Raw genomic sequence first — 26,343 nt, 5'->3', positions numbered from 1 at the left:
CCCACCCCCTCTATCACTCATCGCCATCTTCCCAACACAAGAAGTACTGCACTTCCTTATTTAGTCCATGATTTAGTCATGAAGAACAGCGGGGCTGAGCCCCACCAGAGGTCAGAGAGTGAGGATGGGGGGAGAACAACCAAGATGAAGACTGGACTGATCCTGAAGACCACCATCATTGGGTTATTGACTCCTCCCTCATTATCACTTTCTGTTTAAGGGTCCAAAGTTGGAGGATGTGCTCCAATCACATCATCCGATATAAAATGTCCAGCTGGGAGGAAATGGGTGTAACAAAAGAGAATCCATATTATGCGTATATATAGCAGTGGGGGGAGGGGGGAGAGCAGATGTCAGGAGGATTTAATGTGCAACATAGAGTAAGGGTCAGGACTCATAATATTGGTATTCAGCAAACCATAGAAGTTTAAATGTCGACTGTAGACAAGTTGCAGAGGTCCCACACCGCTGCCTCCCATCTCCTGAGACTGCACTCAGTGACTTGTAACTCTGGGACGATTGTTCTGACAGAGATCTTACTAGACCCAGACATGGAGTAAAAGACTCAAAGCACACACCCCAGGTGCCTAGGTCTAGGAACGTCTATGGTCAAATGAACATTTTGCTGCCAGCTGAACCCCAGAACCTCCATAAATCCAGTCTAGAGACATAAATTGTGTCTGCAGCACAGAGAAGGAAGATTATCCGAGAGAAATCCAGGAATACAGGACGGGGAACACAGCTCAGGAAAGTGACCAGGGGATTACAGGCTGATATCACCCAGTCCCCGCCCTACTCTGGACCAATCAGTGAGCAGTATGGGTGGAGGAATGGATTTAGTGTTCATGACCCACCTGTGCTGATCTCTGTAGGAGTGTCCTCCTCTATAAATGTCCCCGTTATTCCATCCTCCTCCATAGACTGCTGATCATCCCTCACATACGCCTCTTCTTCTTCTGCTTTCACCTCAAATTCTATATCGATTGGATCTCCACTCTAAATCAAGAAAATGAGAGAAAATATCATCTGTAAAATGTAAGGTCACATAAAAAATCTACACATTGTCTCCACAAGTCCATGTTCTAGATGCTCCATCCCACCAACCTTGCAATAGTGAGGGATGGTGTGACTTTCCTGTGTGGAATCCTGGGAATACAGAGGAAATGTGTACTGCTTGGTAAAGAGTGGGCGGCCGCTGGCATACTTAACAACCAGCAAACAACATCGTTGTTAGGGAGCGAGCGGCTGCCGCGTCCTAAGCAACCGATAAATCTAAAAAAAAGAATTACCGGTAACAAAATATTAAAAAAATTGTGTGGGGTTCCCCCTCGGGTCTGGTATGGATTTTGAGGGGGACCCCTTGCCATAATAAAAGAAATACATACCAGACTCCTATCTGAGCAAGCAACCCCGCCTCCTGAAACATACCAGGCCACGTGCCCTTCCCAATGGTGTGGGGGGGCTTTGCTCCCTCAGATCACCTTGTCCATGCTGATGGGGACAAGGGACTCTTTCCTACAACCCAGGCTAGTGGCTGTGGCGGTTTGCAGGCAGAGGACTTACAAAATTTAACAAGGGGACCCTGAAATCCCTCACCCCATGTGAATGAGTATGGGGTACATGGTACCCCTAATTATTCACCCCAACAAAGTACTCTGTCAAAAAGACAGCAGGCAGTTTTTGACAAGTCCTTTATTAAAAAAGAAAAAATAAAGCAAAATGTCCCCCCGGTGTAGATCCATCATCAATCACGATGCTCGCTGTCACCACTGACTCGGAAAGAAAAGCTCCGCTCCCAATGAAGACTCCCCTCTGTCTGACAGCTCTGCTGCCTCCTGCCACTAAATATACTAAGGGACGGTGCCACTCGGTGACGTCACTGACCGGGGCATGTTGTATTGGTGACATCACTGACCGGGGCATGTTGTATTGGTGACGTCACTGACCGGGGCATGTTGTATTGGTGACGTCACTGACCGGGGCATGTTGTATTGGTGACATCACTGACCGGGGCATGTTGTATTGGTGATGTCACTGACCGGGGCATGTTGTATTGGTGACGTCACTGACCGGGGCATGTTGTATTGGTGACGTCACTGACCGGGGCATGATGTATTGGTGATGTCACAAGAGGGCAAGGCCACCCAGTGATGTCACAGGGTGGTAGCTTTCCTTAGTTTATTTAGAAGTAGGAGGCGGCGGAGCTGTCAGACGGCAGGAGGGGAGCTTTGTTTTTTCTTTGAGTCAGCGATGACAGCGATTATTGTGATTGGATCATCGATGGATCTACATCAGGGGGATGTTTGTCTTTATTTTTTTGTCAAAAATGTCTTCCAGTTTTTTTTACACTTTTTTTGGTGAATGAATAGGGGTACTATGTACTCTATACTCATTCACATAGTGGGGGGCCGGGATCTGGGGGCCCCCTTGTTAAAGGTGGCTTCCAGATTCCAATAAGCCCCCCACCCACTGCCCAGGGTTGTGGGGAAGGGACCCTTGTCCCCATCGACATGGAGATAAGGTGCTTTTGGGGTGGCAGAGTGCCCCTGACCTGAAGCACCCACCACATGTTGAGGGTATGTGGCCTGGTATGGTTCAGGAGGAAGGTGGGCACTCACTAAGGGTCTGGTATTGATTTTGGAGTGGACCCCACACCTTTATTTTTATTATTTTGGCATCGGGGTTCCCCTCAAAATCCAGACCTGTCACAGCTGTCAGCGGGGAAGATGGCGGCCGTCCGCTCCTTGTTTACTGGTTGTTGAGGACACTGGCGGCTGCCCTCTCCTTAACAACAAGCTATTTACAAGTGTTGCTATGGACACCAGTGGTAAATTCCCCGCAGGATTCACTACTAAAAAACAGAATGCAGCATCTTACTACATACTGGGATGCGGGAAGATACCGCTTTGTGATTGGAGCCCATAGTCTCTACAAGTCCATGTTCTAGATTCTCCATCCCACCAACCTTGTAATAGTGAGGGATGGTGTGACCTTCCTGTGTGGAATCCTGGGAATACAGAGGATGGGGACATCTCTCTGGTGGGTTCCTGGTATTAGGTGGCTCCATCATATCCTTGTGTCCTTCTGAAAACTCCTCCATCACTCCATACTCCTCATCCTCCTCTTTATACTCTTCTTTAACATCAATATTATCATCCCCGAGGATTCCACTCTGAAAGATATAATAAAAATGCCATCAATGGTAACAATGCAGATAATGTACAGATCCTAATGATACTATCAGTGATTGTTCCTCATCTACCTGATGATGGTGAGGGATGGTGTGACCTTCCTGTGTGGAATCCCGGGAATACAGAGGACGGGGACATCTCTCTGGTGGGTTCCCATGACTGGATCCATCTGTAGGAAACACACACACTGACTGAATCCATTGTTTCTATGTGTTTATCAGATGATGGGGGATCTAGGTGGATCCTCCGTACTGCTCTCTCCTTTACAATAAAGTCTCCTCTTACCCGGTGATGTGAGGGGCGGCTGATTGTCCATCATGACGTCCTTGTAGAGATCCTTGTGTCCTTCTAAATACTCCCACTCCTCCATGGAGAAATAGACAGTGACACCCTGACACCTTATAGGAACCTGACACACACAATGATACAGTCACCATCCAGACACATCCCTTGTCTGTTACTGGAGAATGTCCCAGAATTCCCGGCACCGCTCACCTCTCCTGTCAGCAGCTCAGTGATCTCTCTGGTGACTTCTAGAATCTTCTTCTTCTTTCTCTCTTCTATCAGGGAGGGAGGTGGAGGCAATGTGATGTCATATGATCTCCAGACTTCACAGGAGGAAAACTCTACATCTGAACACAAATAGTCACATCAAATGATATTCCCAGAATCCTCCTCACCTCTCCATTCAGGTCTCCATTTTATTAAAGCCCCACTTCAGGCTGAGGTATAATTCCCCCCCACAGGACCCCCACACTACGCAGGGTATAGGCTTGTTGCAGCATTCTGATGTCATTACATACAACGCAGGACCAACAGTCCCACTTTACATGTGAGGATACCAAGGGGCCCCCACATCCTAAGAACAGCAGAAAAATGCCAGATGGAGGGACATTGGGGGGGAGGAGCTGTGAGGTCAGTGTGATGTCATAGGATTCTCTGACTCTGGATGGAGGGACATTAGGAGGAGGAGCTGTGAGGTCAGTGCGATGTCATAGGATTCTCTGACTCTGGATGGAGGGACATTGGGAGGAGGAGCTGTGAGGTCAGTGTGATGTCATAGGATTCTCTGACTCTGGATGGAGGGACTTTGGGAGGAGGAGCTGTGAGGTCAGTGTGATGTCATAGGATTCTCTGACTCTGGATGGAGGGACATTGGGGGGAGGAGCTGTGAGGTCGGTGTGATGTCATAGAATTCTCTGACTCTGGATGGAGGGACATTGGGAGGAGGAGCTGTGAGGTCGGTGTGATGTCATAGGACATATAGACTATGGATGGAGGGACATTTGGATGGGGAGATTTGAGGGGTCCTCTATATGAGGCTCCAATGCAAACCAAATCCTTGTTCCTGGGTGCGTCCTACCTCTCCTAAACTGAAGAGTGAACTTTGACCTTTACCATCCAGAAATCTGTCCGGAATCTGTGGAAGTAAGCTGTCATGTGATCAGGTGACGTGCGGAGGAACGGAGTGTAAATAGCAGACAATTGTCTCCAGAGCCCCTAATGGTGGGGATGGATTTGGCGGCATGCTGGTGCCAAGTTTCCTCCCCCCAGGGTCACTGCAGGTGTGGAGAAAAGCTGTGTAACAGGATATGGAGGAGAGATGAGGAGGAGATCCAGGAATCAGGAGAAAGGTCAGGGCAAGCAACAGACGAGCGCATCCAAGAGACCAAGCCGGGGTCACTACACAGAAAATCAATCCAAGGAAACAACAGGCAGGACGAGGAATAGCAAGAAGGAGCTGAGAGACAAATGAGAATATTGCTCAGCCAATGGGAGATGATCTCAGCATGACTTCCATCATGAAGGAGATGAGGGGGAGGAAGTCACTGAAGGTGACCATAGATCCATGGAAATTCAGCTGGTTCAGCAGGGATCGCTCACATTTCCATCCATGTGTGGCCACTGCCGGATAAAAGCCACTCCCCCAGCGGCTGCAGCCAATAGCTTCAGTGCTGATCCGTGTATTCTGAGAGCGGAGGAGTCCCCCCATTGTCAGAATACAAGAGTGCAGCGGGGAGGATTCCCCCATCCACCTCCAATGTGTGGATGGGGGAATCGCTTCAGTTTTTATGGTCATCCTGCTGGCTGAACGATAAAACTGAACCATGTAGGCCAGCTTTGGGAGCAAATATATTATCATCAACTCCTCCCCCTGAAGGGGTTCATCTACGTATTACCTCCTCTGCTGCCAGATCCAGGAATGTGGACTCTCTGCTTCCTCATCCATGGCACTTCCTGTCTGTACCTGACATCACTTCCTGTCTTCCATAGAGACTTCCTGTCTGGGTAGAAGTGAGAACGGCAGTCAGTGGCGGAGTCTAGGAGGGAGACTGACAGAACCCGCAGCTGAGTGAGCGAGGAGGATCCGGTTCCTTTACCATCGGAGATGAGGAGAGTGTGAAGGATGAGAAGAGGTGGCACAGTGGCTTAGTGGTTAGCACATCTGCCTTGCAGTAAATGGGTTATGGGTTCAATTCCCAACCATGGTGCCTCCTGCATGGAGTTTGCATGTTCTCCCTGTGCTTCTGTGGGTTTCCTCCCACACTCTAAAGACATGCTGGTAGATTAATTGGCTCTTGTCCTAGTTTCAATGTGTATGTACAAATATATGTTAGGGACCTTAGATTGTACACCCCTTGAGGGTTAGGGACTGATGTAAATGTACAATATACTGTATATGTAAAGTGCTGCATAAATTGATGGCGCTATATAAGTACCAAAAAATAAATAAATAAGGATGTTTCTGACTCTGGGAGCTATTGGTGTGGTGAGGGAGAAGCACTACTAGGGGGCGCCCTCACCATCCCGTGTGGAAGAAGGCGGGGCTACACTACAGCTGACACAGTTTGGAGGGCGGAGCACTTTCACACCTTATCAACTTTTCACTGATTGGTGGATTTTTGGAGTAAAATAAGTGGATTGAAGTAGATGCAAAGTGGAAGCGGTGGACTTGCAGAGAACACTATACTGAGCACACAATATTGTCCGTCTCCATGGATTTGCACAGGATTTGAGATGATTTCCTATAGCAGCAAATCTGATGAGATGAATGAAGTGGGTGTAAAGTGGAAGCAGTGGATCTGCAGGGAGCAGCATCTTGAGCACAAAGCACTTTATGTTGTGGATGGATTTGCACACGGTTCAGTTTCCTTCATTTATTGATAAACCCCATAAGAGCAATGAAGTGGTTGTAAAGTGGAAGCAGTGGATGTGCAGAGAATAGGATTTGGAGCCCCGAGCTCTTTATCTCTGAATGTCTCCACATATTTGTAGTGTATTTGTGATGATTTCTGTGCACACACAATAGGACAGCGCTGTGACACATAATGCTCTTCTAGATGACAGGGAATCCTTCCCTTTGTTACAGCAGCAGTCCGCTAGAAGGTTTTTGTAGGTTTGGAGTTGTTACACATAGCGCGGGTTTTATCCATTTATAGTGATGACATCATTGCCCAAATCTGGGGGTCACCAGCCATTTCCACCCTTTACTCCCAGCTGGGGGGCTTTGTATCCATATACCAGATGTTCTACAGGACTAAATCTGCAATCAATGTTACTGCAAAATCAAAGGGGCCAAAACCCCTCCCCCGAGGAGTCATATATTTCTGTCCCCCTTGGTGGGAGTGGAGGTGACCCCTCTATAAGGATCTACAGTCCATACACACCCAGCACAAGGCCGGGGTCACACTACCAGACGCTTCTCAGGGCTGCAGTTCCTCTGAGCTCCACAAGGTGGGGATCTCACTTCTACCCAGACAGGAAGTCTCTATGGAAGACAGGAAGTGATGTCAGGTACAGACAGGAAGTGATGTCAGGTACAGACGGGAAGCAGGGAGGAGACATTGCTGGAAGTGGCAGCAGAGGAGGTAATACGATGTTATGTTCTATTTACACCCAGTAACCTCTGTCATGTCCATCCTCTTCCTCCATAGTCACATCCGTCCTCTTCATCCATAGTCACGTCCGTCCTCTTCCTCCATAGTCACGTCCGTCCTCTTCCTCCATAGTCACGCCCGTCCTCTTCCTCCATAGTCATGTCCGTCCTCTTCCATCTCCAGCAGATGATGATACACACATATATAGTGTGGGAACCCAGATGAACCCCTTCAGGGGCAGAACATTCCCCCACTTCCGGGGCCGGAACATTCCCCTCATTGTGGAGATAAATTCTAGTAATATGGTCCTCTAAACAAACAGCACTGACAATAAATAGACAAGACAAGGACCATCCTGACCATACATGGCCTACAAAGGGCAATGATGACACTACACAGGCAGCCAATGGGCAATCATTACACTATGCAGCCAACACAATGATGGAGTGCCGGGGTCAGGAGTATGGAGCATAGAGCCCCTTACATTGCTGCTCAGGAGGAAGGAAACATTCCCCAGCCGGCCATGAATAATATGTTCCATCATTGGTGTCAGAGGGAGGAAAATACTGAGGGGTCTGAGGGAAGTAGAGGAGCTGAGGGGTCTCTCAGGGGGTACTACAGATGAGGAACTTTGGGGCCCCTGAGGGGGTAGTGGAGCTCAGGGCCTTAAGGAGGTAGAGTAGTTAAAGGACTCTGGGCCCTTGGTGGGCACTCTTCTTAGAGGACGTCTGTTTTTGCAGCATTGCCTAAAAGGTAGTCAGGGGTCAGTGCTGAACATCTTCAGGAGACACTCCAATACCTCCCATGACACAGGCTGTGGCAGTGCCCGGTGCTGGAATTCAGAGCCCCAGGAACCCACCACCACTCTGTACAATGTCCTGGATTCCAGACAATACTTGGCAACTAAGAGAACCCCCTACTGTCCTCCTACCCACACTGGGCTGCCATTGGAGAGAAGAGAACAGACTCCTCCCCCACAGTTCTCTACTCCACCAGCACCATCCTCCTACTATCCAATCCAATATCTTACTGAAGAGAGTGACAGTGACATCGCTCCTGTCAGTCAACAGGCTGCTGGAGATTGGAGCCTTGCAGCCGGAGTTCTTCCAATTATCCTGTTTATCAGGCAACTCCGGCCAAAAGTCAGCAAGTTCCCCTTCCTGGACCTCATGATGAGCCGACATTGACCTCACAGCACTGCCTCAGAGCAAACAAGTCATAGGAAGGATCAGATTTATCATTCCTTGTCTGCAGATCTAAAACTCATCAAAACCAGTTCAGAGACCAAACAAACCCAACAGAGAAAAGGGGATTTCTGATCTGACAGGACAAGAGGGTCCCGGGACCTCAAATATGCATCAAACACTAAACACTCCAAACTAAATGTGTTTCCAGGAGGACAGAAGTCCTGAACTGGTTCCCACCCGGCCTATTGTACAATGATGGCGGACAGGACCTCTCCTTCTGGAAGGACGTTGTATGATGTCCTCCCACTCTTGCTGTGCAGGTGGAGGGGGACGCAGCATGGTGATTGGTGGGGAGCTGTGTCCCTCGGACTCAACGCATCCCTGATCAGGGTGAAGATCCAATGATGTTGTCTCTTTACCATGTGATCAGCTGTATCCAATCACAGCTGATCACATGTAAAGAAAAGCCGTTATTGGGATTTCCTGTCCTCAGCGCTGTCACTGTCTGAGGAAAGGAAAGGAAAACCGATAACCGGCTTTCCTGTGACGGGACATTTACTCTGATTATTAGTGCCCACCAGTGCAGCATATCAGTGCAAACCCATTAGTGCAGCATATCAGTGCAAACCCATTAGTGCAGCATATCAGTGCCTCTTCATCAATGCAGCTTTTTCAGTGCCGTTCAGTGAAGGAGAAAAATAGCTTTTTTGCAAAATTTTATAACAAACGAAGAAAAAAGCTTTTTTTTCTTCAAAATTGTTGATCTTTTTTTGTTTGTTTAGCAATAAATGACCCCTGCCTTGTTCCCCCCCCCAGTGGGGAATAAATACTGCACCACCCAAAGAAAGCTCTATCTGTCTACAAAATGATACAAATATCATTTGGGTTCAGTGTTGCATGACCACGCAAGGCCACGGGAGGACACGGAGGTGACACCGGGTTAGGACAGGAAGGGGAAGTGGGCTCGGAGATATGGAGACACACAGTATAAATAAGACCATCTACCACCAGCAGCCAATCCTCTTACAGCCCCCTAGAGGAGGGGAAATGCGTCAGTGACGGCTGCGGTGATGTAATTCCCGAATGGTGAGACTCATGTGGATGGGCCACTTTCGGTCGGACATTTTGCTTGTATATTATATACAAATGTGAGGTATATGGTTTGCTGTAAAGGAAGTTTGTAATAAATGGAATGACACCATGTGGGTGATTGTTGTTATCTCCTCCCTGCATACATCATGAGATAGTCCATCAGTTGTATGATATATTGGGGGGGGAATTGTACACAATCATCCAGGAGGACTACAAGCTCCAGACTAACCAGGACCATGACACAGCACATAGGACTCCTATTCCAGTGTAAGAGTCCACATCCTGTGGTGGGGGAGGGGGAGCACTGGAGGGGAGCACTGGAGGTGTTACACTCGAGGTGTAGCACTGAGGGGGAGCACTGGAGGGGAGCACTGGAGGGGGAGCACTGGAGGGGGAGCACTGGAGGGGAGCACTTTGGTGAAAGAAGCACAAGGCACATTATTCCGCACGGTCGGTTGGCGCAGTGTGATTGGAGAAGCACAAGGCACTTTATTCTGCACGGTTGGTTGGCGCAGTGTGATTGGAGAAGCACAAGGCACTTTATTCCGCACGGTCGGTTGGCGCAGTGTGATTGGAGAAGCACAAGGCACTTTATTCCGCACGGTCGGTTGGCGCAGTGTGATTGGAGAGGCACAAGGCACATTATTCCGCACGGTCGGTTGGCGCAGTGTGATTGGAGAGGCACAAGGCACTTTATTCCGCACGGTCGGTTGGCGCAGTGTGATTGGAGAGGCACAAGGCACTTTATTCCGCACGGTCGGTTGGCGCAGTGTGATTGGAGGAGCACAAGGCACTTTATTCCGCATGGTCGGTTGGCGCAGTGTGATTGGAGGAGCACAAGGCACATTATTCCGCACGGTTGGTTGGCGCAGTGTGATTGGAGAGGCACAAGGCACTTTATTCCGCACGGTTGGTTGGCGCAGTGTGATTGGAGAGGCACAAGGCACTTTATTCCGCACGGTCGGTTGGCGCAGTGTGATTGGAGGAGCACAAGGCACATTATTCCGCACGGTCGGTTGGCGCAGTGTGATTGGAGGAGCACAAGGCACTTTATTCCGCACGGTCGGTTGGCGCAGTGTGATTGGAGGAGCACAAGGCACATTATTCCGCACGGTTGGTTGGCGCGGTGTGATTGGAGAGGCACAAGGCACTTTATTCCGCACGGTCGGTTGGCGCAGTGTGATTGGAGGAGCACAAGGCACTTTATTCCGCACGGTTGGTTGGCGCAGTGTGATTGGAGGAGCACAAGGCACATTATTCCGCACGGTCGGTTGGCGCAGTGTGATTGGAGAGGCACAAGCACATCAACTGATATAAAAGAACTATTAATATTGATGATTTTATTTTTCTATTCAGTATTTATGAGGGATTTATATTGAATTTGGATGGATTTTCATGCAGTTGGACACGTTGGGAATGGGACACAATTTTTGCCCAGACTAGGCAGAGCCTAGAATAGTACTGTATATGACCGCACAATTGTCATCCAAACTGCGACAGCACTGACATCTGAAAAGTGTTCTGGTCAGGAAGGGGGTGGAAGTGTCCGGTATTGAGGTGGTTAGATGTCCAGCAACCCTCCTATTCCCCCCTCACATCCACATCCTATTATTGTGTGACCAATACCATCCAAATACACTCACTGGCCACCCTATCAGGTCCACCTGTTCAATTGCTGGGTAACACAAACTGCTAATCAGCCAATCACATGGCAGCAACTCAATGCATTTAGGCATCTAGATGTGGTGAAGATGACTTGCTGAAGTTCAAACTGAGCAACAAAATGGGGAAGAAAGGGGATTTAAGTGACTTTGAATATGGTGTAGTTGTTGGTGCCTAGCAGGCTGGTCTGGGTATTTCAAAAACTGCTGATCTCCTGGGATTTTCAAACCCAACCATCTCTAAGGTTTCCAGTGAATGGTCCAAAAAAAGGAAAATATCCAGTGAGTGGCAGTTGTGTGGAGGAAAATGCCTTGTTGATGTCAGAGGAGAATGGGCAGACTGGTTGCTGTGCCATTCAGATCGTGGGGTCAGAATTTGGCATAGACAACATGAAAGCATGGATCCATCCTGCCTTGTATTCATGGTTCAGGCTGGTGGTGTCATGGTGGGGGGGAGATTTTCTTGGCCCTAGCAAGGTGGACCTAATAAAGTGGCCGGTGAGTGTAATTCTTACTTTCATTTCCCAAAGTTATCCGTCTACAAGGAGACCTGTATAGATCACATGATGGCACCAATGAGGATGGAGGAGGACCGGAGTCACATGACTGAGAAGATACTAAACCTCACCCTGGAGATCATCTACCTGCTGACCGGAGAGGTGAGGAGGATTCTGGGAGGTCACATGACATCACTCTTATCTCTATTAATAACACAGACCTGACCGGAGAGGTGAGGAGGATTCTGGGAGGTCACATGACATCACTCTCATCTCTATTAATAAAACACAGACCTGACCGGAGAGGTGAGGAGGATTCCTGGAGGTCACATGACATCACTCTCATCTCTATTAATAAAACACAGACCTGACCGGAGAGGTGAGGAGGATTCTGGGAGGTCACATGACATCACTCTCATCTCTATTAATAAAACACAGACCTGACCGGAGAGGTGAGGAGGATTCTGGGAGGTCACATGACATCACTCTCATCTCTATTAATAAAACACAGACCTGACCGGAGAGGTGAGGAGGATTCTGGGAGGTCACATGACATCACTCTTATCTCTATTAATAAAACACAGACCTGACCGGAGAGGTGAGGAGGATTCTGGGAGGTCACATGACATCACTCTTATCTCTATTAATAAAACACAGACCTGACCGGAGAGGTGAGGAGGATTCTGGGAGGTCACATGACATCACTCTTATCTCTATTAATAAAACACAGACCTGACCGGAGAGGTGAGGAGGATTCTGGGATTCTAACATGATATTCCTATTGGTTCCTCAATACAGAGATTTCCTCTTCTGAAGTCAGGTGATCATATGACCATCACAGTGCCTCCATGTGACTCCCTAAACCCTGAGAGACACAACATGCAGAAGATTCTAGAAGTCACCAAGAAGATGATGGAGCTGCTGACAGGAGAGGTGAGCGGTGCCGGGAATTCTGGGACATTCTCCAGTAACAGACAAGGGATGTGTCTGGATGGTGACTGTATCATTGTGTGTGTCAGGTTCCTATAAGGTGTCAGGGTGTCACTGTCTATTTCTCCATGGAGGAGTGGGAGTATTTAGAAGGACACAAGGATCTCTACAAGGACGTCATGATGGACAATCAGCCGCCCCTCACATCACCGGGTAAGAGGAGACTTTATTGTAAAGGAGAGAGCAGTACGGAGGATCCACCTAGATCCCCCATCATCTGATAAACACATAGAAACAATGGATTCAGTCAGTGTGTGTGTTTCCTACAGATGGATCCAGTCATGGGAACCCACCAGAGAGATGTCCCCGTCCTCTGTATTCCCGGGATTCCACACAGGAAGGTCACACCATCCCTCACCATCATCAGGTAGATGAGGAAGAATCACTGATAGTATCATTAGGATCTGTACATTATCTGCATTGTTACCATTGATGTCATTTTTATTATATATTCAGAGTGGAAACCTGAGAGATCCTAAAGCTGAGGTTAAAGAAGAGATAAAAGAGGAGGAGGATGGGGGGATGGAGGAGTCAGAGCTTCTAGAAGAACACAAAGATCTGTACCAGGACACCATGGTGGAGTCATCCAGCTACAGGAACCCACCAGAGAGATGTCCCCGTCCTCTGTATTCCCGGGATTCCACACAGGAAGGTCACACCATCCCTCACCATCATCAGGTAGATGATGACAATTATTGGTAGTTGTGATTTATACACAGCATGTTTGTTACAATGAATGTTTTATTATATCTTTCAGAGTGGAATCCTCGGGGATGAGAATATTGATGTTAAAGAAGAGTATAAAGAGGAGGATGAGGAGTATGGAGTGATGGAGGAGTTTTCAGAAGGACACAAGGATATGATGGAGCCACCTAATACCAGGAACCCCCCAGAGAGATGTCCCCGTCCTCTGTATTCCCGGGATTCCACACAGGAAGGTCACACCATCCCTCACCATTGCAAGGTTGGTGGGATGGAGAATCTAGAACATGGACTTGTGGAGACAATGTGTGGATTTTTTATGTGATCTTATATTTTACAGATGATATTTTCTCTCATTTCCTTGATTTAGAGTGGAGATCCAATCGATATAGAATTTGAGGGTAAAGCAGAAGAAGAAGAGGCGTATGTGAGGGATGATCAGCAGTCTATGGAGGAGGATGGAATAACGGGGACATTTATAGAGGAGGACACTCCTACAGAGATCAGCACAGGTGGGTCATGAACACTAAATCCATTCCTCCACCCATACTGCTCACTGATTGGTCCAGAGTAGGGCGGGGACTGGGTGATATCAGCCTGTAATCCCCTGGTCACTTTCCTGAGCTGTGTTCCCCGTCCTGTATTCCTGGATTTCTCTCGGATAATCTTCCTTCTCTGTGCTGCAGACACAATTTATGTCTCTAGACTGGATTTATGGAGGTTCTGGGGTTCAGCTGGAAGCTAAATCTTAATTCATTGCCTCTGCTCAACGTAGACACCTGTCAGAGCCTAGACTTGAACCCAGGACCTCTACTGTGTCTGGCAGTAACTCTTCGCACTGAGCTACCTGATTTAATGGACGGCACTCTGCTTATCCATTGCTGTGTTTTCTGCTGAGCCTTGAACTCTTTGCTCCTCCCATGAACTTCCTGATTTAAGCCATGTCTCTGCACTTCCTGGTTGGCAGATATTTGTTCCTTCTCCATCCAATATCTTGCCCTTGTCTCTCCTGCTACCTTCTGTACCTTCACTACTGACCTGGAACCACTTGTTACTGACCCTTGGCTTGTTTATTGACTACTACTACTGTGACCTGGTACTAACACGCAGCAAAACCCATACCCACCATCTGGAGCTCTGCTGATACTGGTTAGTGCTTAGACCCCGCACCTCAGGTGAACCCATGTCATCTGTCAGGGTGACCTGCCTGTATACCTATATTGTTGGTTGGTCTTCTTCTATAAATACTGGTCTCTGAGCCTGAGCTCTGACCAGCACAGAAAAATCTGACCCAAACATGGAGGCCGCTATAGCCTACCAAGAAAAATGTTCCGAACTGGAAAGTGTAGTAAAGGGGCAACAGGAGAAAATCCATGACTGCAAAGATGATTGCTGGGCATATGTTCCAGTGATGTTGCTAACACAGGCATGCCTCTGTCATGATGAGTGATAGAGGGGGTGGGGACCCTCGTCCTATAATCCCCTCATCACTGTCCCTCCTATAAAAGACAGTTCTGGTTGTTTCCTCACTCTCTGACTAAGGTCCATGAATAAAGAAATGACCTGGTAGGAGATCAGAGGAGCCATTTCCTAGTTCCCTTGAGGGTGGAATTGTAAGCTCCTCAGAGACCAAGCTGCCTGATGTGGGCGGAGTCCTGGTTTGGGGGAACCAATCAGCTCCTGTCTAGTAATCCTCTTTGTCTTTGTATTTTAGTCCATGGCTGGGAGATGAGGAAAACCTCTGAGGATTGTCTCACTTTGTCTCCAGACTGGAAAGTAGAAGATGAGGACATCACACAGTATAGTCCAGGAGAAAACCCGGCTCCCTCCAATGTCCATTCGGCACCACCCAGTGTAGATGGACCATCGGATTCCTTCTATCCTGAGGAACCTCAGACTGTGCGGGACCGGGCCGGCCTTCCAACAGGGAAGAGCTTCTCCTGTACTGAGTGTGGGAAGGGTTTCTGTTCTAAATCCAAACTTAATGTGCATAAAAGATCTCACACGGGGGAGAAGCCGTATTCCTGTCCTGAGTGCAGGAAATGTTTTTCAAGGAAGACCCGTCTTTACACACATCAGAGATCTCACACGGGAGAGAAGCTGCATTCCTGTCCTGAGTGTGGGAAAAGTTTTTCACAGAAGTCCAGTCTTTACACACATCAGAGATCTCACACTGGGGAGAAGCCATATTCCTGTCCTGAGTGTGGAAAGTGTTTTTCAGATAAGTCCAATCTTAACAAGCATCAGAGATCTCACACGGGGGAGAAGCCGTATTCCTGTCCTGAGTGCGGGAAATGTTTTACAAAGTCTTCCAATCTTTACACACATCAGCGATCTCACACAGGGGAGAAGCCGTACTGCTGTCCTGAGTGTGGGAAATGTTTTTCACAGACGTCCAGTCTTCATAAATATCAAAGATCTCACACGGGAGAGAAGCCACTTTCCTGTCCTGAGTGAGGGAAATGTTCCTCACTGAAGTCCTGTCTTCCTGTACATCAGGGATCCCACACAACCCTGGAGGTGTATTAGTGCCTTGAGTGCGGGAAATGTCTTCTAGATGAATGTTGCTGGACATCCCAGCTCTCATGTGGGGAAGAAGCACACCCTGATATACACCTCAGATATACTCCATGGCTGATCTTCATCATGGAAGAAACAGTCCATAAGGAGATCAGAGTTCCCCAAAGACATGGATGAAGTGTGGGACCAGGTTGGCCATTGATAGCAGGAGAAGAATAAAAATGGAGTCCTGCCCTGTGATTGGCTGAGTACATTTTGTGGTGGGAGATTTCACAAACACTTGGAGGTCTTTTTAAAAAAAAATGTTTCTACCTCCTGTATACCGGACACTTCCCCCCCTTCCTGCCCAGGCTGACTGGTAACTATCAGCACTCTCACACTTTGAATGACAATTACACAGTCATGCAACATTGTACCCAAATTATATTTTTGTAATTTTTTCACACAAATAGATATTTATTTTGGTGATATTTAAACACCACTTTTTACCAATTTTGCTTGTTTCTTGTTTTTACAAATAAATCGTCTTTCCTTATAAATGTAGACAAAGGTGTATTCTGCGCCATTTCTTGGGTACAATAACCCCAATCAGTGTCTATGATTCAGTGTGTAGGAGAGTTATAGAGTCTACAAACTATGGGAGAGATGTCTGAAAATCCATCATGTCTGATGACGGCAGATCTCATTTCTGAGGACCAAAAACACCAGAACGGTACAAATTGTCAGAACTTTATCTGTGAGGAAATAATCCGTATACAATTCATGGAAACAGGCGGGATCTGGAATGAAGGAGATTCCCTACTAATTCTCACAAAGTAACCGACATCCCAGTTCTGTATTTGTGATAATTGGAAGACAAAATAAAACGCAATAATGTGCAAAAATATATATTTATTAATAATATAAATCAGTACAAAATGGGGATGAAATATAATAGGTGATGATAAATAATAAACAATACAAGATAACAGTACAATGATCTAATCCACAATAATGGGGAGAAATACAAGCCAGCAATTACTTCCAAATATTAATGAATTACATCCAACTGTCTGGAAATGTCGTGTAAGAAATCAGTAACTCAGCAACATGTGACAACAGATATACAAATCCCCCCGTGATCTCTCTACACCCAGATATTCAACGCTCAACGTGTACCTTGCCATGACTTGATCTGGAATCCCATACACAGGCCAATCCAATCCGCTTACAATCTGAGATGAAGATGTAATGTTACATGAAGTAGTCTGCCTTGTCATATATATACTGTATACATCCGGATAAACCAGGGTTTAAAATTTTGAGTCTAGACCTACTAGCCAGGCACAAACCTTACTCTCCACTAGTTGCCCCACCCAACCTTGCCCAGGTCTGCCTCCAACCCCACCCCCAGCCCATCCCCCAATGCTGTCCCTAGCCCTGCCCCCAACCACACCCCCTTAAAGCTTATGAAATAACATTTTTTTTAGAATAATCCAAAAGTCCAAAATATACAAAAACTGCAATTATAACATAGCTTTATTATGTCAATTTAAACATCACAGCAATAGCTTAATAGCAATCGGGTGCAATCAAAATATCAAGTTTTACAGCTTTAAACCTGGAGTGAACATTTTGTATTTCTTTTGTTTATCTCCGGCATCTTTAGTAACTGCAGTAAAGTCTCTTTTAAAAGATGTAAGTTTAGTTTACAGAAGTATAGCATAAGAAAAAGTGCTTATTTTGATGCCAAAAACATGGAATAATAATTACTGTAAACATGTTGTATTTTTTATCTCCAGCAGAGACCTTAGAGAAGTGCGGCATTAAGAAAAAAGAAAAAAGTGCCTCTTTTGATGGCCAAAAAACATAAATAACAATAGTAAACATTTTGCATTTTTTATCTCCAGCATCTTATTAAAAGAGAGCTTAGAGAAGTAGTGCATTAAGAATAAACAAAGAAGTGCTTATTTAGATGCCAAAAAACATGGCATAACAATAGTAACCATTGTAACATAGAGCAGCCATGGTTTGTGTTGTACAGCAGGACCAAGACTTGTGTAATACTCTTTTTCTGATGCAAAATACCACTTTAATGGCTGTGTGTGGATTGCATTCTATTCAATTAAGAAAATAAAACAAAAAATAATTTTTTGGATGCCAAAAAGCAGTAGGAAGCCAGTTTCACATCAAGATGTGCTATGGTTTTGTTGTACAGCAGGACCAAGACTTGTGTAATACCCTTTTTCTGATGCAAAATACCACTTTAATGGCTGTGTGTGGATTGCAATCTATTTCATGAAGAAAAAACACACCACAAAATGATTTTTTTAGGATGCCAAAAAGCAGTAGGAAGCCTGTTTCACATCAAGATTTGCTATGGTTTTTGTTGTACAGCAGGACCAAGACTTGTGTAATACCCTTTTTCTGATACAAAATACCACTTCAATGGCTGTGTGCGGATTGCATTCTATTCAATTAAGAAAATAAAACACCAAAAAATGATTTTTTTGGATGCCAAAAAGCAGTAGGAAGCCAGTTTCACATCAAGATTTGCTATGGTTTTCATTGTACAGCAGGACCAAGACTTGTGTAACGTCCCCTTTCTGATACAAAATACCACTTCAATGGCTGTGTGTGGATTGTAATCTTTTAGTGGTGGTCCATTAACAGCAATCATCAGAAGATCATCCAAAGTCTCCCGTGTCAGTGATGAACGATAGACCGTCTTTATTCTGATTTGGTAGCTATAGCCACGTTCACATGAGGCGGTTGTTGGGGGAAGTTCGGCACAGAAATTGACCAGAGGGAGTATGTTGCTGAATCTTTCTTTCTGCTGATTCAGTCTTTTCAGAGTCTCATTAGAAGAGTCCATTTTGAATGGAGAGTTTGAGGTCAGCCCACTCTGCTTCTAACAGCTCAATTTTGTCTTCAAACTGATTATCAAAAACATGTTTTGCAATTCTGTGCAACTCAGTCCATCCAAAGTTGGAGATGTGAGCTTTGTCTGGCCAAGACACGCTGTTCAATATATGGACAGATTGTACAATATCTGAGGAGAACGAGGAAAGCCTCAAAATGAAATCTCTTTCTGCTTTGGCCAATACAGATTGGCCTATAGACTGAAATTCTGTCACCAGCTTGAAGGTTGGTCAGCTGCAGCCCATGTCGTTTTCCATCTTCTGTAAACTTACTAAGAAATTCAAGTTCATTTTTTCCTTTCCCATCAGAAAGATCCTGAAGAGTTTTAACTGCTTGTTCTAGTTTGTTTTTTACCTGACAGATCATAAGTTCCTTGTTCTGAAGACTCTCTGACAAAGGTTTCAGCTTGCTAGAAAATCGAATAGGAAATGTAAACGTTTCACAAACGTCATCTGTTTCAGGTCTTTCAGGATGCCTTTAACTTTAGCAGATTCACATGATCCCTCAGATGATATCTGCTCAGAATGGCTCCCTACTGTCTTCCAGTGTTGCAGAAAAGCACACAAGGCCTCAACTTTGCTGCATAACCAGCGCACTGTGTGTACATCTTTCATTTTCAAGATTTCCTCAAAGTGTCTGCGAGATCTTTACTGGTTGGCAACCCTTCTTGATCCACGTTACAAGGGTCAAGGTGCAGAGCTCATCCAGTCTTCCCAGAGGGAGCAGAGGATGAAACATCCTGAGGACACCTTGAAATTGTGCAACACCTTTCCAGATACTGGGAGGTCACCATTTCCTGGACAACGTGTTTCTGAGGCTTCATTCTGTCAAAGGAAGAGCGGTGGAGAAGGCGGCCAGCTGACCGATTAAACAGTTCTTTAGTCCTCAGCACCCAGGGCTGTTAGGTTTAAGCACCCATCGGCAGGGTCTGCATCATATGGTGCAGGATTATCTAGGGGCAAGAACAGACTTGGAGACCTTTCCAACTGATCATCCACTGGGTTACTGGGTCTTGAGGATGGATCACTGGCCAGAACTTGCTCAATATGCCATCAGGCTACTGGCCTGTCCTGCACCCAGCGTGCTTTCCGAACGGACATTCAGTGCTGCTGGAGGTTTTGTGACGGATAAGAGTGCGTCTGTCCACAGACTCCGCTGACCAACTGACATTTATCAACATGAATCAATCCTGGATAATTTTTCTATAATTTTTAACAGTTCTCAACTGCAGGGCCCATGACTGCACCCAGCAATAGTAACTGTGAGGGGACACAGTGTTCAGGCACCATCAACACTGAAGGCCACATTGTTCTACACCTGTATGAGAGGTGCATTACATATAATTAGAATTTTTAGAGCCGGGTCCAATCCTGCACTTGTCAAGAATAACTCTGAAGGGTTACAGTGTGAGTCCTGCTGCAGCAGGTTCTATACATTGTACAGATGTGCAACTTTGCAGGTAGTTTAAGGGACCCCCAGGCATGATATTTAAATGAATATTTTTTTTTTTTTACTTTAAGCCAGTGCTTCTCAAATAGTGGGGCGCGCCCCCGAGGCTCCATCAAGGGGGGTGCGTACAGGGGTGGGCAGAGGGCTGCTGTCTCTTACCTGGCTCCCACGATGATCCATCCAGGAAGCGCTGCTCCTTCCGTCACTCCGGCCACTCCCTCACTCCTGCCGCTCGGCTCTGCCTCCTCACCGGTGATTGGCCGCCAGAACTGTAGCTCAGGAAAGGTACACAGGCGGCCAATCACGGGCGAGGAGGCGGAGCTGAGCGGACCCGCGAAAATCGAGTGAGGGAAAAGCCGGTAAGTGTGCAGTGCAGAGGTGCTGCTGCAACCACATATGCTGGCTGCAGCAGCACCATACTGCAACAGGGGTCAGCAAGTGTCATTGGTGTCAGTGGGAGGAATAGTGCCGCATCATTGGTGTCACTGATACTAATGATGGGGCATTATTCCTCCCACTGACACCAACGATGGGGCACTATTCCTCCCACTGACACCAACGATGGGGCACTATTCCTCCCACTGACACCAATGATGGGGCACTATTCCTCCCACTGACACCAACGATGGGGCACTATTCCTCCCACTGACACCAATGATGGGGCACTATTCCTCCCACTGATACTAATGATGGGGCATTATTCCTCCCACTGACACCAATGATGGGGCACTATTCCTCCCACTGACACCAATGATGGGGCACTATTCCACTGACACCAATGATGGGGCACTATTCCTCCCACTGACACCAATGATGGGGCACTATTCCTCCCACTGACACCAATGATGGGGCACTATTCCTCCCACTGACACCAATGATGGGGCACTATTCCTCCCACTGACACCAATGATGGGGCACTATTCCTCCCACTGACACCAATGATGGGGCATTATTCCTCCCACTGACACCAATGATGGGGCACTATTCCTCCCACTGATACTAATGATGGGGCACTATTCCTCCCACTGATACCAATGATGGGGCACTATTCCTCCCACTGACACTAATGATGGGGCACTATTCCTCCCACTGACACCAATGATGGGGCACTATTCCTCCCACTGACACCAATGATGGGGCACTATTCCTCCCACTGACACCAATGATGGGGCACTATTCCTACTTATAACAATTTTATAGACAAATGATACTATTTACAGTCGCGCGGGGGGGCGCAAAATGTTTTCTTCTTCCTAGGGGGGGCATGACAGAAAATAATTGAGAAGCACTGCTTTAAGCAATGAAAAATAACTGCCCCTTTAAAAACTGTACTATTAGAATTTATTTTCCACTGATTCATGTCCATCAGGGCAGTACCCGAGTCCCCATACCACTTTTATTGCTGACACCTAGCATATAATCCTTCTAAATGGGCACTTTTGAATTTTCAAGTTCGAGTCCCATAGGTTCGATGTTGGCGGCAAACGTTTGGTCTGTTCGAATGTTCTACCATGAACTGAACAGGAGGGTGTTCAGCCCATCACTAGTGATAAACTAGAAGTGCAGAGAGAGAGCACACAGAGCAGATCACACAAAACCCAACATATGGGGGTATATTGGGGAATGTGAGGGCACAGTATGGATAACAAGACACAGCACAACAAAATAGTCCACCAGGTAGCAATGTAATACCACATAGATAGTCCATGTAGGATGGCCAAGCAAAATGGAGAACCAGTACACCAGGCCACCAGACGGTATGGCAAGGGGAATGTACCCAGCCCACAGGGTGAATACAGCGTAGCAGTGGTTAAGTCCAGCACACTAGGCAGGGATCTACGCGGACCAGGGTAGGATGTAGCAAGGGTCAAATCCAGCTGATACAGCAGGGATCCGGGCAGACAAGTGGTTGAGTCCAGCACAGGGCAGGGATCTGGGCAGACAAGTGGTTGAGTCCAGCACAGGGCAGGGATCTGGGCAGACATGTGGTTGAGTCCAGCACAGGGCAGGGATCTGGGCAGACAAGTGGTTGAGTCCAGCACATGGCAGGGATCTGGGCAGACAAGTGGTTGAGTCCAGCACAGGGCAGGGATCTGGGCAGACATGTGGTTGAGTCCAGCACAGGGCAGGGATCTGGGCAGACAAGTGGTTGAGTCCAGCACAGGGCAGGGATCTGGACAGACATGTGGTTGAGTCCAGCACAGGGCAGGGATCTGGGCAGACGAGTGGTTGAGTCCAGCACAGGGCATGGATCTGGACAGACAAGTGGTTTAGTCCAGCACAGGGCAGGGATCTGGGCAGACAAGTGGTTGAGTCCAACACAGGGCAGGGATCTGGGCAGACATGTGGTTGAGTCCAGCACAGGGCAGGGATCTGGGCAGGCAAGTTGTTGAGTCCAGCACAGGGCAGGGATCTGGGCAGACAAGTGGTTTAGTCCAGCACAGGGCAGGGATCTGGGCAGACAAGTGGTTTAGTCCAGCACAGGGCTGGGATCTGGGCAGACATGTGGTTGAGTCCAGCACAGGACAGGGATCTGGACAGACAAGGGGCTAAGTCAGCACAGTATAGGGAACTGGACAGAAAAGTGGGGTGATTCAAGCACAGGGCAGAGACCAGGGCAGCATGGTATGGCACATCAAGGGTATAGACTGGCAAACTGCAGCAATCGGATCCAGCAGCCACTTAGTCCAGAGTCCAGGCACTATGAGGGATGAGCAGCAATAGACACAACATAGGTTCAGGGACTCACCAGTCAACAGAAGTCCAGGCAGCTTGGCAGGGAACAGGAGGTCTGGTGGGCAGAGGTTCTTCATATGCACATCATGGGTCCTCAGAAGGCTGTGTGTCCTGCCCCAGCATCTGGGCCACACAGACAGACGCTGCCAGAAGATCAGAGAGTAGAGAAGAGTCCCAGTGTCCAGGAAGCTATCTGTCTCAGCAATTCTGTGCACCAGGTAACCTCTTTCTAGGAAGACATGCAGCCCTCAGTCCGGTGTGTCCATCACAGAAGTAAACTCAGAAACGTCTGACCCTTTCTGCCAGCATAGGGTTATTATATTGTCCTTTGAGTTCAGCCAAGCCTTAAGCATCCAAACCTGCTGCTGGCCCATCTGGCTTTATCCAGCTACAGGACACAATGCTGTCTGTGCTTCAACAAACAACACACAAAAAAATATATATTTCTTCCCTCCGCTACAACCCCTGCCCCTTCCAAACATGTACCAGCAAGAGGCCTCAACATGCCTCTGCAAGGTACATGTCCCAGTTCAGCAGCAAAACTACAAAAGTATCCATGGGATGGCTTTTCATCTGAGGGCCACATGGTTATTAATGCTCTTTCCAGCAGGACATCACTTTGGGGTATGGAAGCGGTTGGCTTAGGGACACACTTGAAGTGCTGGGAGGATAATTTGATCCACTAACATTATCTCTACAGAGAGACTCTGGCTGCGGACAAACCGGTCACTGCCAGGCCAGCTGCCCTGTTAGAAAAAGACTCTCAGGTCCACCTCTCCCAAGCTGGTGCACTATGTGGATATGTACCAAGCTTCTGAAGAAATTCCACTCCAACCCCAGCCCTCTGGTCACCCTTGGACCACCCATGCTACAGATGTGGATAACCCAGGCATCTCCAGGCTAGATGCCCAAGGAACTTCACCCTCCCCAGAATCAAAACACCTGCCCTGATCCCAGTGTATTTCTGGTGCCAGAAGGAAAGAGCCTTTCACCATCTTAAAGTGAATTGATGCTTCCAACAACAACTGGTGCCCTTCTAGTTTATGGAGTCCAGCCACTTACCCCAAGATAAGGCAGCAGCAGTTACAGGAGCTCTGCATAGATGTACAAAAAGTCGTTGGTTTCTGTGATACAGGTGCTTTCCTGACCATCATTGATCCCTGTGAGGTGAATTCTACAGGGAATTTCTTCTGTTGGGGTAATGGCAGGACTTTCTTTTGACATTCTCCAAGGGAATGACCTGTGAGAATTTAATAGTCTGTTTCTAAGGAGTGTGACCCAGAGCGCTAGGAGTAGAACACAAGTCTGGGACAGGCTTGATGCAAGATGCAAATTCATCACGGATCTACCCTATTAACTATGTAAAGGCTCAGGTCAATCCCACCAACACCCCAAGATTTAGGGGAGGATCTCTTGGTTTGGAAAACAGGTGGACACATAAAGGAAGAGCACCCCAGACTTGATGCTGTAGATGGAGGTCACATGCAGGCTAATTGTCCCAAGAGTTGTAGGTAGAGGTCCAACTTTACAGTCACGGCTGGAAAACATCTCACAGCCGTCCTTCCGGGATGTCCGGAGTGCACTCCACTAGGTAAATGATAAGCTGACTTTGGCGTGCATGTGCGATAGCCCATCGGAGGCCCATCTCCATGACTACTCCAGCATGCTGTCGCCTCACTGCGGATGTGCGATAGCCCGTCGGAGGCCCATCTCCATGACTACTCCAGCATGCCGTCGCCTCACTGCGCATGTGCGATAGCCCGTCGGAGGCCCATCGCCATGACTACTCCAGCCTGCCATCGGCTCACTGCGCATGTGCGATAGCCCGTCGGAGGCCCATCTCCATGACTACTCCAGCCTGCCGCCGCCTCACTGCGCATGTGCGATAGCCCGTCGGAGGCCCATCTCCATGACTACTCCAGCGTGCCATCGCCTCATTGCACATGCGCCTCCACAGCCACGCACCTTTTGGCGTGCATTCCAATTCACCTCCAGAAGCTATATTTGACAATGGCAGCACTTGATCTCCCTCTGCTGCCAGTATAGTAACACTACTCATGAATACTCCATACATCTAAAGACAAAGATCTGCCCAATGACCCCACTGACAGCCCACACAAGGCAAGGACATTCTGGCTGCCATTGAAATGTATGTGTATACCTACTTTGTGTTCACATCTATCTCCATGGAAAGAAGCCAACAATTGAGGAACCAGCAGGCTTTATCCAAAGGAATTATGGATTCAGTTCATTCATTTTTACTTTTTATACATTCTGCTGATCCAACAATATTACCCCCATGAACCCCAATGCAGCATTCCCAATATGTCATTATTTATTATATGGGGATATATATATATACACAGACTATATGACCTCCTCATGTATATATTACACTGCCCTGCGTTTCTTACAGCTTTAATGCCGGTGAATGTTTCTAATGTCTCTTACTATACCTCTTGATGTGTAATGTATTGTTACTTGTGTGAGCATGTTGTGATGTCACCTTTGTCCCGCCTCCTTTCCCGGGACTGCCCAACCCAAGTGGGAGGGTCCAACCTCTGTCCCAGGGTATATATAGAAGAGGATTGTCATTGCCAAGTCAGCTCTGATGAAGAAGGGACTCGAAACGCGTCAGCCTGACTCTGAGAAACTTCCCTCGTGTTTAGACTCGCGCTGGTCTCTGATTGGTCAAGTCTCATCAAGGACTTTACACGCTTGTTATACTTCTCTGTTTGTGAGGATATTTTCACATCCAATAAAATCACATTTTACTGAGGTAATGCACAAGGTTGGTGTGCTTTTTGTTTCGCTTTTCAGTATTGGTGGGGCTTCCCCAGCCTTGTTTAGAGCCGCACAACCTTTGATGCCTTGGTGGGGAAGTTCTTCAAGTTCCGGGTCCATCTATCCACCCTTGTTCTGGGCCATAGAGGGCAGGAGGGGTTGTTTTGTGTTTACACCCGCAGTACCATTACTCCAGTCACTTTCCGGGTTGTTACCACCCCCCATTATTATCACTGTCCCAGACCTTTCCATCTGTGGGAGGAGCTGAGTCTCCACCTCCTCATTAACACTGGGAGGCCTATAACAAACTCCAATGATGACCTTTGTAGTACCGCCCCCCATGTGCAGTTCCACCCGTAATCCTTCAGCCTCATCACACTCTCCATCAACTAGGTCCTCTTTCACACTCGCTCTGAGATCACTTCTCACATAGAGACAGACTCCACCCCCTTTCCTATTTCCCCCGTCTCTCCGAAAGAGAACCTAGCCAGGAATATGAATGGCCCAGTCATGTGAGGAATGAAGCCAAGATTCAGCAATACCAATTCAATCCTAGTTCTCTTCATGCACCAAACCTTCCAACTCACCTATTGTGCTGGGCACACTTCTGGCATTGGGGAACAAACACTTTCATTCTCTGACACCTTGTTCATTCACTGACACCTTGTCCATTCACTTACACCTTGTACATTCACCGACACCTCCTTCATTCACTGACACCTTGTCCAGTCACTGACACCTCCTTCATTCACTGA

General features: G+C 47.4%; 1 protein-coding gene across 1 annotated transcript; it reads left to right on the top strand.

Annotated features, from left to right (window-relative positions):
• Positions 1-10,591: 10,591 nt before the first annotated feature.
• On the top strand, positions 10,592-12,701 carry LOC149438174 (gastrula zinc finger protein XlCGF66.1-like). Its single transcript, XM_089660188.1, has 4 exons — positions 10,592-11,668; positions 12,305-12,439; positions 12,526-12,649; positions 12,691-12,701. The coding sequence occupies exons 1-4, from the start codon at positions 11,573-11,575 to the stop codon at positions 12,699-12,701; spliced, it is 366 nt and encodes a 121-aa protein (XP_089516314.1). The 5' UTR covers positions 10,592-11,572.
• Positions 12,702-26,343: the final 13,642 nt, after the last annotated feature.

The sequence above is a fragment of the Staurois parvus genome, unplaced genomic scaffold (genome assembly GCF_062004578.1).
Source record: "Staurois parvus isolate SC_StPar_1 unplaced genomic scaffold, SC_StPar_1.0 ptg001208l, whole genome shotgun sequence".
Classification (NCBI taxonomy): Eukaryota; Metazoa; Chordata; class Amphibia; order Anura; family Ranidae; genus Staurois; species Staurois parvus.
The sequence above is the reverse complement of the archived record's forward strand: the minus strand, read 5'-3'. Positions and strand labels throughout refer to the sequence as shown.